Genomic DNA, 19,143 nt, shown 5'->3' on the forward strand with positions numbered 1-19,143 from the left:
TATTCATCACCTCGTCTTCTATTACCCCCAGAAGTCCCAAGAGTGGGCTACATATATTCGGGAGATCAAAAGTATCTGCAATAAACTGGGACACTTGTGACCACAACGGTCTTACTTTACCACACTCCCACACCATGTGAATAAAGGTACCATCTGCCACCTGGCACATGTAGCAAATGGGGTCATCTCTTCTGCCCATCCTAAATAGTCTGTGTGGGGTATAATACATTTGGTGAAGGTATCGTAACTGTATAAGTTTGTCCCAAGCTGAAATGACTGTGGGCCCATAGGAGGTTAGAACATCCTCCCACTGGGCCTCAGTCAGCTCTGGAATTACCGCCGTCCATCTGCTCCTCATTTTTTCCTCACTGGGCTGTTTTTTGTCCATAAGAACCACATAAAGGTAGAGATACATTTTGTGTGTTCCGGCTCTGCAAGCAATTTTTTTTGTGTTTTCCAAAAGTATTGACCCAGTCCCAAATTGAGCATGAGCCGCATGTTTCAGTCTGGCATACTGGAATGCCCATGAGTCAGGAATATCCAACTCTTTTCAATTTTGCAAATGTTTTAAGGTCCCCATTGTCAAATTGCTGATGCAAATAGGCAAGGCCATGCCTCGCCCACTTATGTCCATCGCCCAGGAGGAAAAAATCTTTCAAACAAGGGTTAAACCACAGAGGGGCATTTGGCGATAGATAGGAGGGTGTGTCATGTATATGCCTTGTACATGTCTCAAGCACCTGTTTAGCTTGTTTGAGTGCAGTCATGCCACTTTCCATCGGCACCTCACCTCTAAAGAAGAAATTTAAAAGCGTCTCATAGGAGGTTGCCGCAGCTGCCTCCACTGCCGTAGCAGCGTTGTTCAGCTGTGGGAACATACGCCAGTGAGCCTGAACTAACTGTAATGCCAAGTAGTACATGCAAAGATTAGGGATTGCCAGACCCTCTCCGCACCGGTAGTTGCAGAATGGTCAGCGATACTCAAGCTGCCTTGTCACCCCACAGAAAGGAGGTCAGCAAGGAGTCAATATATCCGAAAGTCTTTTTAGGGATAAACAGCGGGGCATTAGAGAGTATGTATAGAAATTTCGGGAGGTAAATCGTTTTAAACAGGTTAGCTCTTCCTAATAAAGTGAGCGGGAGTTCCTTCCATTTTTGTATTCTGTCCCTAAAGTCTCTAATTACCGGGCAGAGATTCACTTCAGTGAATGACTCGACAGGCAGTTGAATGTGTATCCCTAGGTATTTAAACTGGGTTGTGACTGTCAGAGGACATCGAGGAGGAGGTATTAAACTTGGCTGCGGGTCCAGGGGAAACGGCGTTGATTTGGCCCAATTAATCCGAAACCCCGAAAAGTCTCAGAATTCCTCAATCACCCGGAATGCATTGGCTAGTGATTGGTCATGGTCCCCCAGATAAAGCAGCATATCGTCTGCATATAACGAAACACATTCCTCCAGATCCCCAACCAAAAGTCCCTCAATGTCTCTCCGAGTCCTAAGTTTAGCTGCCAGGGGCTCTATGGCCAGAGCAAAAAGAGGGGATGGGGACATCCCTGCCGTGTCCCCCTCCCAATCTGGAAATAATTCGAAATATGTCCGTTCACTCTGATACATGCTCGGGGGGTCATTATATAGTAGTCTAACCCAGTTCACAAACCTCGGTCCAAAACCCAGTTTATCAAGTAGGGAGAACATTTAGTTCCACTCAACCGAATCGAATGCCTTTTTTGTATCGAGTGAGGCTATCACTTGGGTACCGATATTAGCATGGGAATTTTGCATATTCACATAGTCTCCTGAGGTTCATTTGAGTACAGCGGCCTGGGATAAAACCTGTTTGATCGGAGTTTTATCAGTTTGATGATCACCGATTGCAATCTACAGGCCAAAATTTTGGCCAGTATTTTGGCATTCACATTCTTGCGGGTCCTTGCCGGGCTTTGGCATCAAAACGATCAAAGCTTCGTGCATGGATTTCGGCAAGATACCCTCTTTTTCTGCAACCACAAACACTTTTAGAAAGCGAGGGACTAAACTCTCCTTATGAAGCTGATACCATTCCGCCGGAAAACTGTCCAGTGCGGGTGACTTACCCGGCTTGAAGGAGGAAATGGCATCAGCTATGTCCTCTGAGGTGATAGAATGCTCTAGGTTAGCACTATCCTCTAGGGGCAGCACTGGGAGAGCTATATCTTCCAAATAAGAGGAGAGGTCTCGGTCTGTACAGTTGGATTGGGATTGATAGAGGTCGCAGTAAAAATTCAAAAACGTGTTTAGGTTATCCTGTGGATCAGTCACTAAGTCGCCCACTGGGCGTCTGAGACTCAATACAGATGTTGGAGCATATAGAGGTCTCACCAAAAAGGCTAGCAAGCGGCCACCTTTGTCCCCAAATTCAAAAATGGAGCGGGTTTGCCGGAGCGGTTTCTTTGTGGTCTGATCCATCAGAAGCAACCTAAACTGTCTCGTCAGGTCCTGCCAGACTTTATAAGTGTCAGGGGATGGGCCCTGTATGTATGACTGTTCTGCAAGAACAATGTCACATTCACATTCTAGCTGTATCACATCACAGTCCAGGGCCTTTGCGAAGTCTTTCGTCTCTTAGCCAAAAATTCCTTTTATGGTAGCTTTAAAGGCCTCCCATTGTGTGTGTATCGTGGTCACAGCACCATTCTCCCTCCAATAGTCCCCCATAGCCTCCACGCATTTCAGCGTTACATATTCCTTCTACGGCCACTGTGTTTGCAGTCGCCATTGTCGTCTCCTAGTAGGGATATTTAGGTCCAACGTGACCTCCAAAGGCGAATAGTCCAACAGCGCCCTGGGAAGGTACCTAACCCCGGAGATAATGGGGAGACCATCTATTGAGGATAAAAGCATGTCAATTCTAGTCAACGTCTTATGAGTCTCCGAGTGGCACAAGTATGCACTGACCCCTGGGTTTTTGTAGCGCCACACATCCATGAGAGCATAACTGTCCAGACACGATGCAAGGGTATGACGTGAGCCAGATGCACACCCGTGCCTGTCCAGAACCCCATCCGACACCACATTAAAATCTCCCATCAACAGCAGTGGGCCTTGTGCTATCAGTACAGCTTCATGTAGAATACTGTCCAATATTGGAAGGAGAATGGTGGTGGAACATACACACATTAAACATTAACGAATATAGCCACCCCTCGGGAGTACATGGAATATTCAGCATGTATGACTCTCGTAATGTTGGCTTTTTTTTAGAGCCGTAACCTTAGAACCCTGGAGATGTGTTTCCTGTAGCAGGATTATATGAGGTTTATAGCGTCGTATAAAATCAAAGACAAGGGAGCGTTTGACCTTTGAGTTCATACCACGGACATTCCATGATGGTATACTTATTTCACGTACCATGTCTAAGACGGCTTTAATATAACGTATGCATTGTGAGAGCATTACCTATCCAGGTCTTGGCCAACTTCTCCAACCTGAGGCGATAGAAACAGAGAGAGACCACAGCACCAACCAGCACAACAAAACTACCCATCCCATCCCACCCTGCACACAAGCCAAACATGTTGTGCGCCTATACCCCATAACCACAGCTATATCGACCTCGGGGTCATAGGTCGTATTCAACTAAATAGAACACAAAACATAAAAAAGGGGGGGCAAAAAGAGGGGGGGAGGGGGCTCCCAAGACGAGGGAAAAAAGGGGGAAGGGGCAAAAACGGAATGTTTACCTTTTTTATTCAGGGTAAAAATTCCTTTATTTTCTTTGCCCACTGTCCACTACCAGGAGAACCCCACGAAGGGAACGAATCCTAGCATAGTATAGTTCAGGGCACAGTCAGGGAGGTGACCCTTTTTTATTTATTTTTTTGGTAGTAAAGAAGAAGAAGAAAAAAAAACAAATGAGGGGAAAAAATATATAGAGAGGAAAAAAAGATCCCAACTTCTCTTGGAGGAGCGGTGGAGGCGGTTCGTCGAGGTATCAAATAGAACCGCACAGGACTACCGTGTTTCCCCAATAGTAAGACACCCCCGATTGTAAGACGTATCGGGAGTTTCAGAGGGGTCGGCTAATATAAGCCGTACCCCGAAAGTAAGACATATGTCTTTCGGGGAAACACGGGGGTATTGCCGCCTCCAGTGGCGTACTAAGAGTGGGGTGGGGGGTGCGGGCCGCACCGGGTGCCACACCCTGGGGGGGGGTGCCAGGCCAGCGCCCTCCCCCTCCGACTGAAGAGACAGCGCCGTTCTGATCAGTCTCGGGCAGCAGCTGTCACTCACAGCCGAGCAGAGTGAAGCCGCCTCCCCCTCTTGTATGGCTACACAGTGCTGTCCATGAAGGAGAAGGAGGGGGAGGCGGCTTCACTGAAGCTGCCTCCCCCTCCTCCTCCATACACAGCACTGTGTAGCCATACAAGAGGAGGGGGAGGTGGCTTCACTCTGCTCGGCTGTGAGTGACAGCCGCTGCCCGAGACTGATCAGAACGGCGCGACGCAACCACAGAGAAGGGGATTATTGCGCCAGGTCCCGGATCACTGCCGACAGGTGTCACTGGCTCTGTGTCCTCCCGGTACAGGTCAGTGCTGGTCATACAGAGAGAGACCAAGGAGGAGGAGGAGGGGGGGGGGGTGTGAAGAGATTCTCTGCAGCTCTTATTATGTAACCGCAAGATGCAGCTGAGGAGGACTACAAGTCCCAACATACCGGGCTGTGTGGGCTTACAGTTCTCCTCTGCTGAGCATAGCAGCTTTGTATGCTTGGACTTGTAGTCCTCCATAGTGCAGCCTTGCATGCTGGGACTTGTAGGCCTCCTCTGTAGTACAGTGCAGCCTTGCATGCTGGGACTTGTAGTCCTCTGTAATGCAGTGCAGCCTTGCTTGCTGGGACTTGTAGTCCTCTTCTGTAGCGCAGTGCAGCTCTGCATGCTGGGATTTTTTTCCAATATAAGACATACCCCGAAAGTAAGACATAGTGGGGCTTTTGGGGATAAAAAGAAAGTAAGACACTGTCTTACTTTCGGGGAAACACGGTAGTTGCTTTATAATCACAGTGTCACAACATAAAGAAAGCAATAATCTTCAGCCTCCGGGCTAATCACAGAAGTAGATGTCACGCTGTTGCAGATTAGGTCAAAGAATTCAGGCCATTCTGTCAGCTTCCAGCTTCAGGGCTCGGGCGCCCCCTAGCATCCAGCCAGCGCGATGCTTCAGTAGGGGAGTTAAAGAAGGAGACTTTACCCCCGTCTACCACTCTCAGCTTCGCCGGGTAGAGCATGCTATAAGCCAGTTGTAGATCTCTGAGCCTCTTCTTGACATGCACAAAGCTGGCTCTTTGCTTCTGTGTAACCGCAGAAAAGTCAGGATATATAGAGATTCTGCTTCCATTATATTGCAGGTTTCTTATTGTGCGTGCGGCACGCAGAATGCTTTCACGGTCTCTAAAGTGCAGGATACAGGCTATCATTGGGCGTGGGTGGGCGCCAGGAGGGGGGGGGGTGGTTCGATGGCACCCTATGATCCCTCTCTATGGCAAACGGGCGCGAAAAAGTAGTTTCCGCCATATTATCCTTAAAGAGGAGGGCCGGTTATACAAAAAAAAAAAAAAAAGTCAGCAGCTGCAAACACTGCAGCTGCTGACTTAATCAACACACTCACCTGTCCAGGGTGCCCGCGATGTCGGCCGCCTGAGGCCGACCCGTCCCTCGGCTCTCGGGTCCCGGTGCTGCCATTCCTTGTAAGGGAAACAGGCAGTGGAGTCTTACGGCTTCACTGCCCGTTTCCTACTGCGCATGCGCGAGTCCCGCAGCTACTGCGCATGCGCGAGTCCCGCAGCGCTTTCTGAATGGGACGCGCTGTGTTCTGGAACACACAGTTCCCAGAACACAGCGCGACTCATTACCCAGAAGACGCCGCGACGAAGACAGAAGATCTCCGCGGAGGAGGAAGAGGAAGATTAGGAGAAAGTGCCTAGCTACAGGCATTTCTGGTAAGTAAAAAAAAAAAATGTGTTTTCATTTTTTTTTTTTTTTTTTGTTTTCAGGGTGGCCCTCCACTTTAAGCCATAGCTCAAAAAAGTCCTCAGGTTGTTTCCCCTCAGCCCTTTCAGGGAAACCTACAAGGCGGATATTGTTCCTCCTCTGGCGCTCTTCCATGTCCCCCAGCTTATCAGTATGAGCATTCACTTCATATTGAACATCCTGCACCTTATGTTCCAGTGGGCACACTACATCTTCCAGGTCACTAATTCGCCATTCAGATTCGTGGCCCTTTCTCTAATGTTCTGCACATCATTCTTTAGGAAAGACATTTCAGCTCTTATGCCATCAATATGTTCAGTTAGTGCGGCCTAATGTGCATATAGCCTCCATAATCTGCTTCAAGGAGGGCTCACCCTCCCCCTCTGTATGGGCCATACCGTCTAGATCTTCCCTCGATAGCCTGTCTTTGGAGGGACCCCTGTGTGGTCCCTCGGCTCTAGGGGGTAGCGGGCTCACCTTGTCAGGATGTGAGGAGAATCGCCCAGCGCCGCTCTGCTGTGTGTTACTAGGGCCTTGTTCGTCCGCCTCATGGCCGTCGCCATCTTGAGAGCCTCATGCAAACTGAGAGAGGCGCTCAGCGGGAGATTCCAGAGGTGTGCGCCTGTATTTTACCATGCCGCTGTGTTTGCCGGGTCACGGTAGTGTAACGGAGGCTGTATGGAGCAGGATCGGTGTCAGTGACACCAGGTCGAAGGATCTGTTGTCCTGCACGGAGCTCCGACGCAGCGCTGCTCACATTCCGGTTGCTAGTTCCGCCCCCCCCCCCCCCGCCAAAACTATTTTTACGCTTTTTGGATATCATAGGGAAGGGTTAACATTCCTGTACTGTTTGCTTTTTGTGCCCCTGTTTAGATTTCACGCTCTTTGTGTAAACAAAAAGGATATAAATTTAATTTGTGAACCGCATTGCATGACCACGCAATTGTCAGTTAAAGTAGGGCAATGCAGTATAGCAAAAAAGCTTTGTTTAAAAAAAAAACTGGCTCCTCTTTTTTTTGCTGGCTCCTAGGTTTAAAGCAAATTTGTCAAGCCCTGGATTAGACATACATTTTTTTGAAAATATTCCTGAGCCCATGCAGTGATGTCAATCACTGATAAATTCCTGTTTTTAATGCAGTGCCATCTGAGGGCATCAAGTATTGCGGTTCAGCCGTTTCCTTTGTGCGCAGGGATTGCCCAAATACCGACTCTTGATATTCTGTACTGCAGATGATATATATTTAAAGTCATTGTAATATTATATTGAGAACATTATTTTAAAATTATTCGACAATTTTTAGACGCAGGTTTTCATGGATTGAATCTCTGCCTTTCTTTACTTTTTGAGACAGTCTGACTCTCTAAGATGCTCTTTATATACCCAGTCATGTTGCTGACCTGTTATCAATTAACCTAATTAGTTGCAAAATGTTCTTCCAGCTCTTCTTTGTACGTACCACTTACTTTGCTAGTTTTTTTGAGACGTGTTGCTGCCGTCAATTTCTTTTTTTTTTTTTTTTTCTTTTATTAAATAGTACATTTTCTCAATTTAAAAAATTTGATATGTTTTCTATGTTCTTTTGTGAATAAAATATGGGTTTATTCGATTTGAAAATCATTGCCTTCTGTTTTGCATGTAGATTTTACAACGCATTCCAATTTTTTTGGGGAATTGGTTTTGTAATACTTGTCTACTTCCCTTTGCTATTCTCGCTGCCAGAGCCATATCTTTTATTTATTTATTTTTTCTCCCACAATTTTAAATTTGATTAATTAGTTTAATAATTGAATGTACACTGAACTGCGCAGCAATTTTAGTGCACACAAATGCACTACTACCCAATTTTAGTGAAATTAGTGAGGTAGTGCTGAATAAATAAGTACCAAACGTGATGGCTGAAAGTTGCGAGCGCTCGTCAAACTGTGACAAACTTTAGTACCCAAAATCACCAGTGGTGTAATAGTGACAGGTTCTCTTTAATGAGACATCAGAGGTCTATTAGATCCCTGATGTCTCCCTAGCATTCCAGTGAAGCTAATGGAGCAGAGATCAGACTCCACTAACTTATACCTTGGCCACACCAACCAGGGAAAGGGACAGCAAAAAAACAGAAATGGCATAACATGCATGCCACCCAGGCTCTTATTGGCTAGAAGAGGTGGGAGAGCAGACATTCGCTGGTTTGCCACCCGGCAACACCACCATGCGGTTTCCAGGCTAGCGGATGGGTTAGTGGTGCATATGATCAATGGGGGGGGTTGCATATTCTAGAGGCCCGTGGAAGTGACAGTCGGCTCGTGGCGTTTGCATGCTACAGCAGCCAGGAATATGTATAAAACCCCCTGCTGCTGCCAGCATTTGAGGTCAGTGGTAGTAAAAGGGTTAATACTAGGGCTGTTAGTGATTTAAAAAAAAAACGATGAATCAAACACGAAAATTTTAATCGACTAATTTTGATTAATTAGAACGCACATGCAGATCCAACTACTTTTAGCTGATCTCCTTGCATTGCAACTCTGCATTAGTCAGTGTTAAATGTGGTAAACACTATATACAATCACCTGACATTAGTTTCCACAATCCATGACTTAACTTCACAGAAATATGTGTGTGTGTGTATATGTGTGTGTGTGTGTGTGTGTGTGTGTGTATATATATATATATATATATATATATATATAATATATATATATATTTTTTTTTCTACAGTAGCATGACAATCCCTCCAGTCTAACTAATCACTCTCCCCTTACGACAAGGACCCCTGTGAAAGAGGGTATCAAAAGGGTTAACGGGGACCATAAACTTCTCTCGCGTCTCCTTAGATGTTAGCAAGGATGCCAGGTCATGGATAGAAAGAAAAGATCTAAGTGCTCACCGCTTAAGTATAAGATTTGTGTGTTCAAATACAAACTACTCACATAAAAACACAGCATGTAAAGCTGACAATCGTGTTAGTTCTGTAGGACAGCAGCGGGTGATGTCATGTGTAGCTCCTCCCCATTTGCATTACGTTCAATTAGAACTTTGATGTCACTGGACTCCTCCCTCCTTCCCTTTCATTAGGAGACGGAGGCAATTGGGGAAGGGGGGAGGACTCCAGTGACGTCGATGTCTGTGACGTCACCGGATCTCTGACGGAACTCCCTGAAGACCTGGAAGCCTGCGGAGAGGTGAGTACCGATCAAAAGAATTTAATCAAGGAATTAATCTTTAATTTCCACAGCCCTAGTTAATACTATTGTAATCTCCTTTAGGATTTTCTTCAGCGGTTAAAATTACCTTGTTCTGTCACTATCAAAGCACAGAGTAGGTCCTTGCTCACCTATCTGAGGCTTTTCAAGAGATGGTGGACAAAGAATTGAAGGTTCATTGCATTGGAAATAGGTTCGCTGATAAGAAAATGCAGTATTTTCTGTTTGGTTATTTACAGGTGTTTTTATTAGCCTGCACTATAGACTAAACTAAATCTCGCTGGGTTTTACTAGGAACAAAAATAAAGGATTTTACAGGTTTTCTTTCATAGACAAAACTGTATATATTTAATCCTAATCTTCATTACTTTTCATATCAGGTGGATATCCAGCAGGACCTGCACCTGGACAACAGCCTGCAGTAAGTATCTTTATTATCCTGTCTCTCCAGAGGAGCATTGGCTTCCTTAGCAGCATTACCTAAACCACACATTACAATGTGACTGCAATTTCCTTTAGCGCTGCCATTAATTATGCAGTGCAAGGGGCCTGCCCGATTGGATACAGATCGATTAACTAGTTTGATTTAAATTGTTTTGGGTAAAACTAAAGTTGATTTTACAAAAATTGTGAATCCGGATAATGTTTGGTGAGCTAAAAGGCTAAATCCCTCCTTTTGGGATCATGCTTCATATTACACCCATACTTTGGGTGTAACATAGGGCAATGTACAGCCCAGAGACCCACAAATGGAGAAACTACAAGTCCAATCTGTCACCGCAGCACAGGGTTTGGTAGATATTGAACAACCTAGTATTTCTGGCCGTGGCCATCTTGAGTAAGGACAAATGATTAACCAGTTAAGGACCAGGCCTTTTTCTGACATTTGTTTACAAGTTTAAATTAGTATATTTTTCTATTTTAAATTGCACTATTTGCACAGTGGTGTTTCAAACACAATTTTTTTGTAAGGCATACGCTTAAAAAATGAATGGATAATATGAAAGACGTTACACCTAGTAAACAGATACGTAACCATGTCATGCTTCAAAATTGCGCATACTCGTGCAATTGGCGACAAACTACGGTACTTAAAAATCTACATAGGTGCTGCTTTAAAAATTTTTTTTTACCTATTACCCAGTTAGAGGAGGTCAAATGCTAGAACTATTGCTAAAGATACCTCACGTGTGGTTTGAACATTGTTTACATATGTGGGAGCAACTTGCGTATGCATTTGCTTGTGCGAGCAAGCTTTTCTTTTATTTAACTTTATTTTTACACTGTCCCTTTTTAAAAAAAAAAAAAAAAAAAAAATTGCTTACATTTATTCCTATTAAGGGGAATGTAAACAACCCTTGTAATAGCAATAAGTATAACAATTCCTCTTTATTGCGTGATCTGGGGTCAAAAGGACTGCAGATCTCACATTTACATTTTAAAGCAAAAAATAAAATTTACATTTTCTAATAAAAATGATCCTTCCTTTTAAGGCAGTTAGGCAGAAGTGGCATCAGATGTCGCTTTGGTCCTCCAGATGTATAGTCGAGTGGGGGCCATCTTGTCCTCACTTGACTTCTGCCCATCACTCCACAGGATCAGACTGTTTTCGCTGCTATCAATGGCTCTGGTAAGTGGGGAAAACGACTGAAGCAGCAGGAGGGGACACCTCTCCCACTGCCCATAAAACTGATCCCGTGTCAAATCCGCCGCCGGACCCACTTTTATGTGAAAGAGGATCTCCCACTGTTTTAAAAAGAAAACGGGGTTATGGCAGCTAGCTGCTGCCAAAACCACAGAATATAATGTCAAACTAATGACGTGTGTGTGTGTATATGTATGTATGTATGTATGTATGTATACATGTATACATACATGCGCGCACACACATACATATACATATATATACATACATACACAGTGAGCAGTCTAGAAGTGGTTAATGTAGCATTTACTTCCTGGAAGCCATCTGTCCTTAGCCCAGACATGCAGGCAAGAGGGTGTGCTTAGCTGAGAAAACCCCTCCTCCCTTCCTGAAGACTTCTGGGATGTATAACCTCTTTTGCCTAGCTCTGGGAACCAGGCCGTAACTGAAAAAACATTAAAAAAATTACGTTTAAAACAAGTAAATGTGATATACCTTCTTATCTATTGTGCCTTGAAAAAGTATTCATACCCCTTGACATTTTACACATTTTGTCATGTTACAACCAAAAATGTAGATGTATTGTGATTTTATGTGATAGACCAACACAAAGTGGCACAGAATTGTGAAGTGGAAGGAAAATAATGGTTTTCAATTTTTTTTACAAATATCTGAAAAGTGTGGTGTGCGTTTGTCTTTGGCCCTCCTGAGTCAGTGCTTTTGTAGAAGTACCTTTCGCTTCAATTAAGCTGCAAGTCTTTTTGGTTATGGCTCTACCAGCTTTGCATGTCTAGAGTGCTATTTTTGACCATTCTTTGCAAAATAGCTCAAGCTTTGTCAGATGGGATGGAGAGTGTCTGAACAGCAATTTTCAAGTCTTGCCACAGATTCTCAATTAGATTTAGGTCTGGACTTTGACCGGGCTATTCTAACACATGAATATTCTTTGATTTAAACCATTCCATTGTAGTTCTGGGTGTATGTTTAAGGTCGTTGTCCTTCTGGAAGGTGAACTTCCACCCCAGTCTCAAGTCTTTTGCAGACTCTTAACGGATTTTCTTCTAAGATTGCCCTGTGTTTGGCTCCATCCATCTTCCCATCAACTCTGACCAGTTTCCCTGTCCCTGCTGAAGAAAAGCATTTCCAAAACATGATGCTGCCACTACCATGTTTCACGGTGGGGATGGTGTGTTCAGGGTGATGTGCAGTGTTCGTTTTCCGTCACACATAGCATATTGCCTTTAAGCCAAAAAGTTCAATTTTGGTCTCATCTGACCAGAGCACCTTCTTCCACATGTTTGCGGTGTCCCCCACATGGCTTCTCACAAACTGAAAATGGGACTTCTTATGGCTTTCTTCTAGCCACTCTTCCATAAAGGCCTGAATTGTGGAGTGCACGACTAATAGTTGTCCTGTGAACAGCTTCTCCCACCTGAGCTGTGGATCTTGTGGATCTCTGCAGTTCCTCCAGAGGTACCATGGGCCTCTTGGCTGCCTTGATGATTTAATGCTCTCCTTGCCCGGCCTGTCAGTTTAGGTGTATGGCCATGCCTTGGTAGGTTTGCAAGTGTGCCATACACTTTTTTTATTTTTTTTTCCATTTTCGGATGATGGCTTGAACAGTTCTCCGTGAGATGTTCAAAGCTTTGGGATTTTTTTTTTTTTTTTAATAACATACCCCTGCTCTAAACTTCCCCACAACTTTATCCCTGACCTGTCTGGTGTGTTCCTTAGCCTTCATGATACTGTTTGCTCACTAAGGTTTTCTAACAAACCTCTGAGGGCCTCGGAGAATAACTGTATTTATATTGAGATTTACTTACATACAGATAGACTTTATTTACTAATTAAGTGACTTCTGAAGGCAATTGGTTCCATTAGATTTAATTTAGGGGTATCAGAGTAAAGGGGGCTGAATACAAATGCACGTCTCACTTTTTTCACATATTTGTAAAAAATTTGGGAAACCATTTATCATTTTTCCTTCCAATTAAGAAATATGTGCCACTTTGTGTTGGTCTGTCACATTAAATCCCAATAAATTACATTTATGCTATAGGTTTTTGGTTGTAACGTGACAAAATGTGGAAACATATATTTTTTTTTTTTTTTTTTTAAATCTTAGGCATTCTCTTTTTATGTCTTATGTATAAACGTGGGTTTGCCGGTATTAACCACTTCAGCCATAGAAGAATTTACCTCCTTCCTGACCAGAGCACTTTTTGTGATTCGGCACTGTGTCGCTTTAACTGACAATTGCTCGGTCGTGCGACGTGGCTCCCAAAAAAATTTACATCCGTCCTTCCTTCCCAAACCCCCCCCCCCCCCCCCCCCCCCCCCCACAAATAGAGCTTTCTTTTGGTGGTATTTGATAACCCCTGTGGTTTTTATTTTTTGCACTATAAACAAAGCGCCAATTTTGAAAAAATAAATAAAATTTTTTACGTTTTGCTATAATATCCCCCAAAAATATATTAAAAAAATGTATTTTCCTCAGTTTAGGCCAATACGTATTCTTCTTCTACATATTTTTGGTTGAAAGAAATGGCAATAAACGTTTGGTTTGCGCAAAAGTTATAGTATTTACAAAATAGGGGATTGTTTTATGGCATTTTTATTAATATATATGTTTTTTTTTTTTTTTCGTGACTGCGACATTATAGCAGACACATTGGACATTTTTGACATGTTTTTGGGACCATTGTCATATATACAGCAATCAGTGCTATACAAATGCACTGATTGTGTAAATGACACTGGCAGTGAATGGGTTAACCACTAGGGCGCAGTGTAGGGGTTAAGTATATCCTGGGGAGTGATTCTAACGGTGGGGGGGGGGGGCATGGCTACATGTGACACTTCACTGATCTCTGATCAGGATCACAGGGAGCAGAGCTCAGTGACACTGTCATTAGGCAGAATAGGGAGATGCTCGTTTACATTAGCATCTCCCGTTCTTCCGCTCCGTGGGACGATTGCGGGTATCCCTGCGGCGATCAAGTCCGGGGGACCTGACTCATGGAGCTTGCCGTGGAGGCGCGCGCCTGCTGGCTGCCTCTTAAAGGGCAATGTACAGGTACGTTTGTTTTGCCTGTACGAGCCCTCCTGCCGACATATCGGGGTGGGGCGGTCGGCAAGCGGTTAATCAGAGAAGTTTTAGTGTTTGACCATTTGGGCTGTTGTGTTGTATCTGCCATTTTTAGAAATTGAAAATGAAACGCATGCTTTGGCTGTGCAATAATGGCAAACCTGAGCTTTCCAAACCCCAGTTAATCAGTTTGTGGATTGCTACTTTGTCTACGGCAGCAAAAAATTGGTGAATGACTTAAAAAACAGCAAATGAGAAATTAGAAGTATATTTAAATTTGCATTTTCTTTATATAGAGATGAGTATTACTTAGTATAGTACTCGGTATGTGAATTTCTGTTTTCCACTCATGGGGATGAAAAAAAAACTAATAGAGCAGTGATGACTGATGATGGAGACCTGACATGATTGTATTGTTGTGAAACCTACAGTGGATAAAAAGTCTCAGAACTTTTCCCACCTTTAATGTGTCCTATAAACTGTACAACTCAGTTGAACAACAAACTGAAATCTTTTAGGTGAACGGAAGTAAAAATAAAATATGGTTGCATATGTGTGCACACCCTTACACTAATACTTTGTTGAAGCACCTTTTGATTGTATTATAACACTCAGCATTTTTGGGTATGGGTCTATCAGCATGGCACATCTTGACTTGGCAATATTTGCCCACTCTTTACAAAAATACTCCAAATCTGTCCAATTGCGATGGTCTCTCCTGGGCACAGCCCTCTTCAGATCCCCTCACAGATTTTCAATCGGATTCAGGCCTGGGCTCTGGCTGGGCCATTCCAAAACTTTAATCTTCTGGTGAAGCCACTCCCATGTTGATTTGGATGTATGCTTTTGGGTTGTCATGCTGAAGGATGAAGTTCCTCTTCATGTTCCGCTTTCTAGCAGAAGCCTGAAGTTTTTGTGCCAATGTTGACTTTGTATTTGGAACTGTTCATAATCCCATTTTCCCAAGTGTTCTTCCAGGACAGCCCTTGAGAGATGGAGCTCCTCCCATCGACACAGGAAACACATTGCCACAGTTCAAAAGGCGGTCCCTCAGGTCCCTGGTCAGTCATTTGTGTTTCCTCCGTCGGAGGAACATGTTGCCAGGAACCTGGAGGCCCCTCTCAGGGGCTGCCTGAGAACCTGCAAGCCTAAGGGACCGGGTCCTGGTTTATGGCTGCAGTTTGGGTCCATACCTTTTTTCTTTGGCTCGGGTACCGTCCAGCTGAACCGGAGCAGACCCGTTACCCTCCTCCTTCCAGTGCCGAGGTGGCCAGGGGCAGAATGACGCCGGTTTCCCCCAGGAGTGGTGAGTGGAACCTTCCATCTTCCCTCCTCGTTGCAGGGGGTCGGAGACGCCGAGCGTTCACTTCCGGCGGAACCGCGTCATCACTGCGTGCCGAGACTTCCGGTTCCGGGTCTCTAAGGGTACAAGGAGGAGAGGGAGAGCCAGCGCTGTGCCTGTGAAGCCCGACCAGCGTCCAGCTATACCGGATTAGCGGCGGGATTCGGAGCGTCAGAGGGGGACCATGGAGGCTATTCCCCAGGATACTCCGGCGGAGACACGCACCAGCCAAACCCAGGTAGGCTGCTGGGCATGCTATTACTCTGGTGGAGTGGTGGTGTTTGTAGGCTGGGCCCTGTAGTACCCCACGGTGGCGGTTTACTCACAGTGAGGTTGTTTGTTAGTGGTGATTCTAAGAGGGACATGGTGCTGACGCTAAGAAATCCTTTGTCTTCTTATTTTCAGGCTAAAGAGATGCCAAGGGAAGACAAGACAGGCCGCAAAAAGTGCCCTAATTGTGGGAATAGGTTGTCCTCTGGCTCTAACAAAGCCCTATGCAAGCAATGCATTGCAAGCTTGCTTAAATCTGAGGCAGATTCCCCTTTAGCAAAGTTTTTGGGCTCCTTTAAAGAGGAAATGGCGTCGACCTTTAAGTCCCTCCAGGAGTTAATCACTGACATGGGATCAGCTGCAGCTGCCTCCACGAGTAAAACAACTATAATCTCATCCTCACCATGCCTTACAACACCCAGCTCAGGGGAGCCCCGTATGGTCAGGGAGCCTAGCCCCACGTTGATTAGCCCCGAATCCTCTGACACTGACTCGGGTCAGGAAGAGGATCAAGCAGCATCTAAAGCCTCAAAATATAGATTATCTCTCGAGGAAGTAGATGAGCTAATGGGGGCTATCTACGATACGCTGGAAATTGAGGAGGAAGTAACTCAGTTATCCAGACATGATCAAATGTATGAGGCTCTGGGGAAAAAGAAAGCAAGGGTTTTTCCTATACATAAGGTGCTTTCTGACCTTGTCCTTAAGGAGTGGTCTGAACCAGACAAGAAGGTTTTCTTTCCTAAATCCCTTAAGAGAAGGTTCCCTTTTGATGAGAGCCCAGAGGCGGTCTGGAATAAAAATCCAAAACTAGACGCCCCTCTGTCCAAAATCTCAAAGCAGGCTGATCTGGCCTTTGAGGATATGGGCCACCTGAAAGATCCCATGGACAGGAGAACAGACATTGTCTTAAAGAGGGCCTGGGATGCCTCTATGGCAGGCTTAAAACCAGCTCTAGCCACTTCCTGTGTAGCTAGAAACCTGGAGTTCTGGTTATCGCAACTACAAGAACACTTAAAGGCAGGCACTCCTAGGGGGGAGCTTTTGAAATCCTTCCCTATGCTTTTTAAGGCCACCAGTTTCATCTCTGACGCCTCCACGGACTCCGTTAAATTTACGGCTAAATCTGCAGCACTTTCAGTGGCAGCAAGGAGGTCAGTATGGATGAAAACCTGGGGGGGAGACACGGCGTCTAAAACCCGCCTGTGCAGCGTCCCTTTTACAGGAGACTTAGTCTTCGGGCCTGAATTAAACTCCGCCTTAGAAAGGACGGCGGACAAAAATAAAACCTTTCCCGCAAAAAAGAAAAATTTTCAAAGAAAATTTTTTCGTCCCTTTAAGGAACCCTCTAAATCAGAGAAGAGTTCAACCCCCAAAAAACATTGGTCGGGACATAAAGGGAAAGAAAAAGGGGGCATACTGTTTAGCCGCCCCAATCAGGATCCCAAACCCCAGTGACGTCAGGGTTCCTGTGGGAGGAAGATTAAGCAAATTTCTTCCTCAATGGGAAGAGACAACCTCGAACGAGTTTGTCTTAAATATAATAAAAAGGGGTCATGCGCTGGAATTTCACAGCAACCCTCCTTCCAAGTTTCTGGTGACAAAGCTTCCAAGTCACTCAGAAAAGGCCAGGGCCTTAGCTTTACTAATAGGGGAAATGGTAGATCAAGAAGTATTGACACCAGTCCCTATTCAGGAACAAGGGGACGGTTTTTACTCGCACATCTTTGTGGTAAGAAAACCGTCAGGGAGATTCAGACTAATTATGAACCTCCGTCCACTGAATTGCTCCATCCGTTACAAGAGATTTCGGATGGAGTCCATTTATTCCATAAAGAATCTCCTGCAGAAAGAGACATTTATGGCAACCCTGGACCTAAGGGATGCTTATCTGCACATTCCAATAAGGGAGGAATGTCAGAAATTTCTTCGAATGGCAGTGCAGATAGACACAAAGGTTTACCACTTTCAGTGCAGAGCACTTCCCTTCGGTCTATCATCCTCTCCGAGAATCTTTACCAAGGTTCTCGGAGAGGCTTTAGTTCCTCTGAGGCTTCAATCAGTCTCAATTATCCCCTACCTAGACGATCTGCTCCTAACAGCCCACTCAGAGAGTCGTCTTTCTCAGGACCTAGAATTGACTCAACTCAGTCTGAGTCGATTAGGGTGGATTGTCAGTCAGGAGAAATCCAAGACAACCCCAACACAGGAGATCCTGTATCTGGGGTACTGGATCAAGTCTGTAGATCAGAAAATTATACTGCCGGAAGAAAAGATTTTGAATCTGTGGCAGAGAATATCTTTTCTTCAATGCAGCCCCAAGTGTACGGTGAGGGAAGTAATGTCGGTCTTAGGTCTTATGACGGCAGCCATTCCAGCCGTACAATGGGCCAGGTTCCATCAAAGAGAACTTCAGGGTTTTCTGTTAGAACAATTAAAAGGCAGAGATCTGGAGGAGGAGGTATCGATCCCCTCAAGGGTAAAACGCTCCCTCTGGTGGTGGAAGGACAGGGAGAACCTAAACAAAGGGGTTCATTGGGTCCTTCCTATCACTTCAACACTAACAACAGATGCGAGCAGTTGGGGCTGGGGAGCCCACCTAGGCTCAAGCTGGGTCCAGGACAAGTGGACCCCGGAGGAGAAATGTTTCTCTTCCAATTGGAAAGAACTAACAGCAATCCTGAGAGCTGTTCTAGCTTTCCACCCCGCAATACAGGGTCACCATCTACAAGTCCGTTCAGACAATACGACGGCTGTAGCATACATAAACAAACAAGGAGGAACCAGAAGTCCTCGTTTGATGTTGGTAGCCAGACGCATTCTCCAGTGGGCAGAAGCCAATCTGGAATCCATTTCTGCAGTTCACCTGAAAGGGGAGCTGAACAACAAGGTGGACTTCTTGAGTCGACAGAGGATTTCGAACCAAGAATGGTCCTTACACCCAGAGGCATTCAATCTCATAACAGCTCACTGGGGAGAACCAGAGGTAGACCTTTTTGCGAGCAAGAAAAATGCAAAGGTTCCCAATTTTTTCTCGCTAAACCCAGGAGATCAACCCCTGGCGGTAGATGCCTTGCAAACTCCATGGACTTTCAGTCTGACATATGCATTTCCCCCTCTTCATCTCATTCCGAGGGTCCTAGCAAGATTCCTCAAGGAGAAAACCTGTTTGATTCTAGTAGCACCTTTTTGGCCCAGGAGACCGTGGTTCACAACGTTGCTACAATTGACAGACTGTCCGCCTCTAAGACTTCCCTACAGAGAGGACCTCCTGTCGCAGGGACCTCTTTACCATCCGCAGGTCGCCACACTGAAGCTGTCAGCGTGGTTACTGAGGAGGAAATCTTAAGGAGTAAGGGCCTGTCAGACGAGGTAATTGCGACCTTACTACAGAGTCGCAAACCAGTCACGAGAGCTATTTACACAAAAGTCTGGAAAAAATTCAATAGCTGGCTGAATAGCCGGGACATAAATACGGCTAATATTCTACAGTTTTTACAGGAAGGTGTAAACAAGGGTTTAACCCTAAGTACTATTAAAGTACAGATAGCTGCCTTAAGTGTATACCTAGATGAACGCTTACAGGAAAATCCTTT

General features: G+C 45.0%; 1 protein-coding gene across 2 annotated transcripts in view; it reads left to right on the forward strand.

The window, feature by feature from the left end:
* ANXA7 (annexin A7) overlaps positions 1-19,143 on the forward strand; it is an 84,665-nt gene that overhangs the window by 36,964 nt on the left and 28,558 nt on the right. For both annotated transcript variants that reach the window (XM_077454349.1, XM_077454350.1), the window contains exon 5: positions 9,583-9,623. In XM_077454349.1, the coding sequence (XP_077310475.1) occupies positions 9,583-9,623 (41 nt within the window). The remainder of the gene's footprint in view (positions 1-9,582; positions 9,624-19,143) is intronic.

This window comes from Lithobates pipiens, unplaced genomic scaffold (assembly GCF_037356315.1).
Source record: "Lithobates pipiens isolate NorthernLeopardFrog02 unplaced genomic scaffold, aLitPip1_a1.2 Scaffold_25, whole genome shotgun sequence".
Lineage (NCBI taxonomy): Eukaryota > Metazoa > Chordata > Amphibia > Anura > Ranidae > Lithobates > Lithobates pipiens.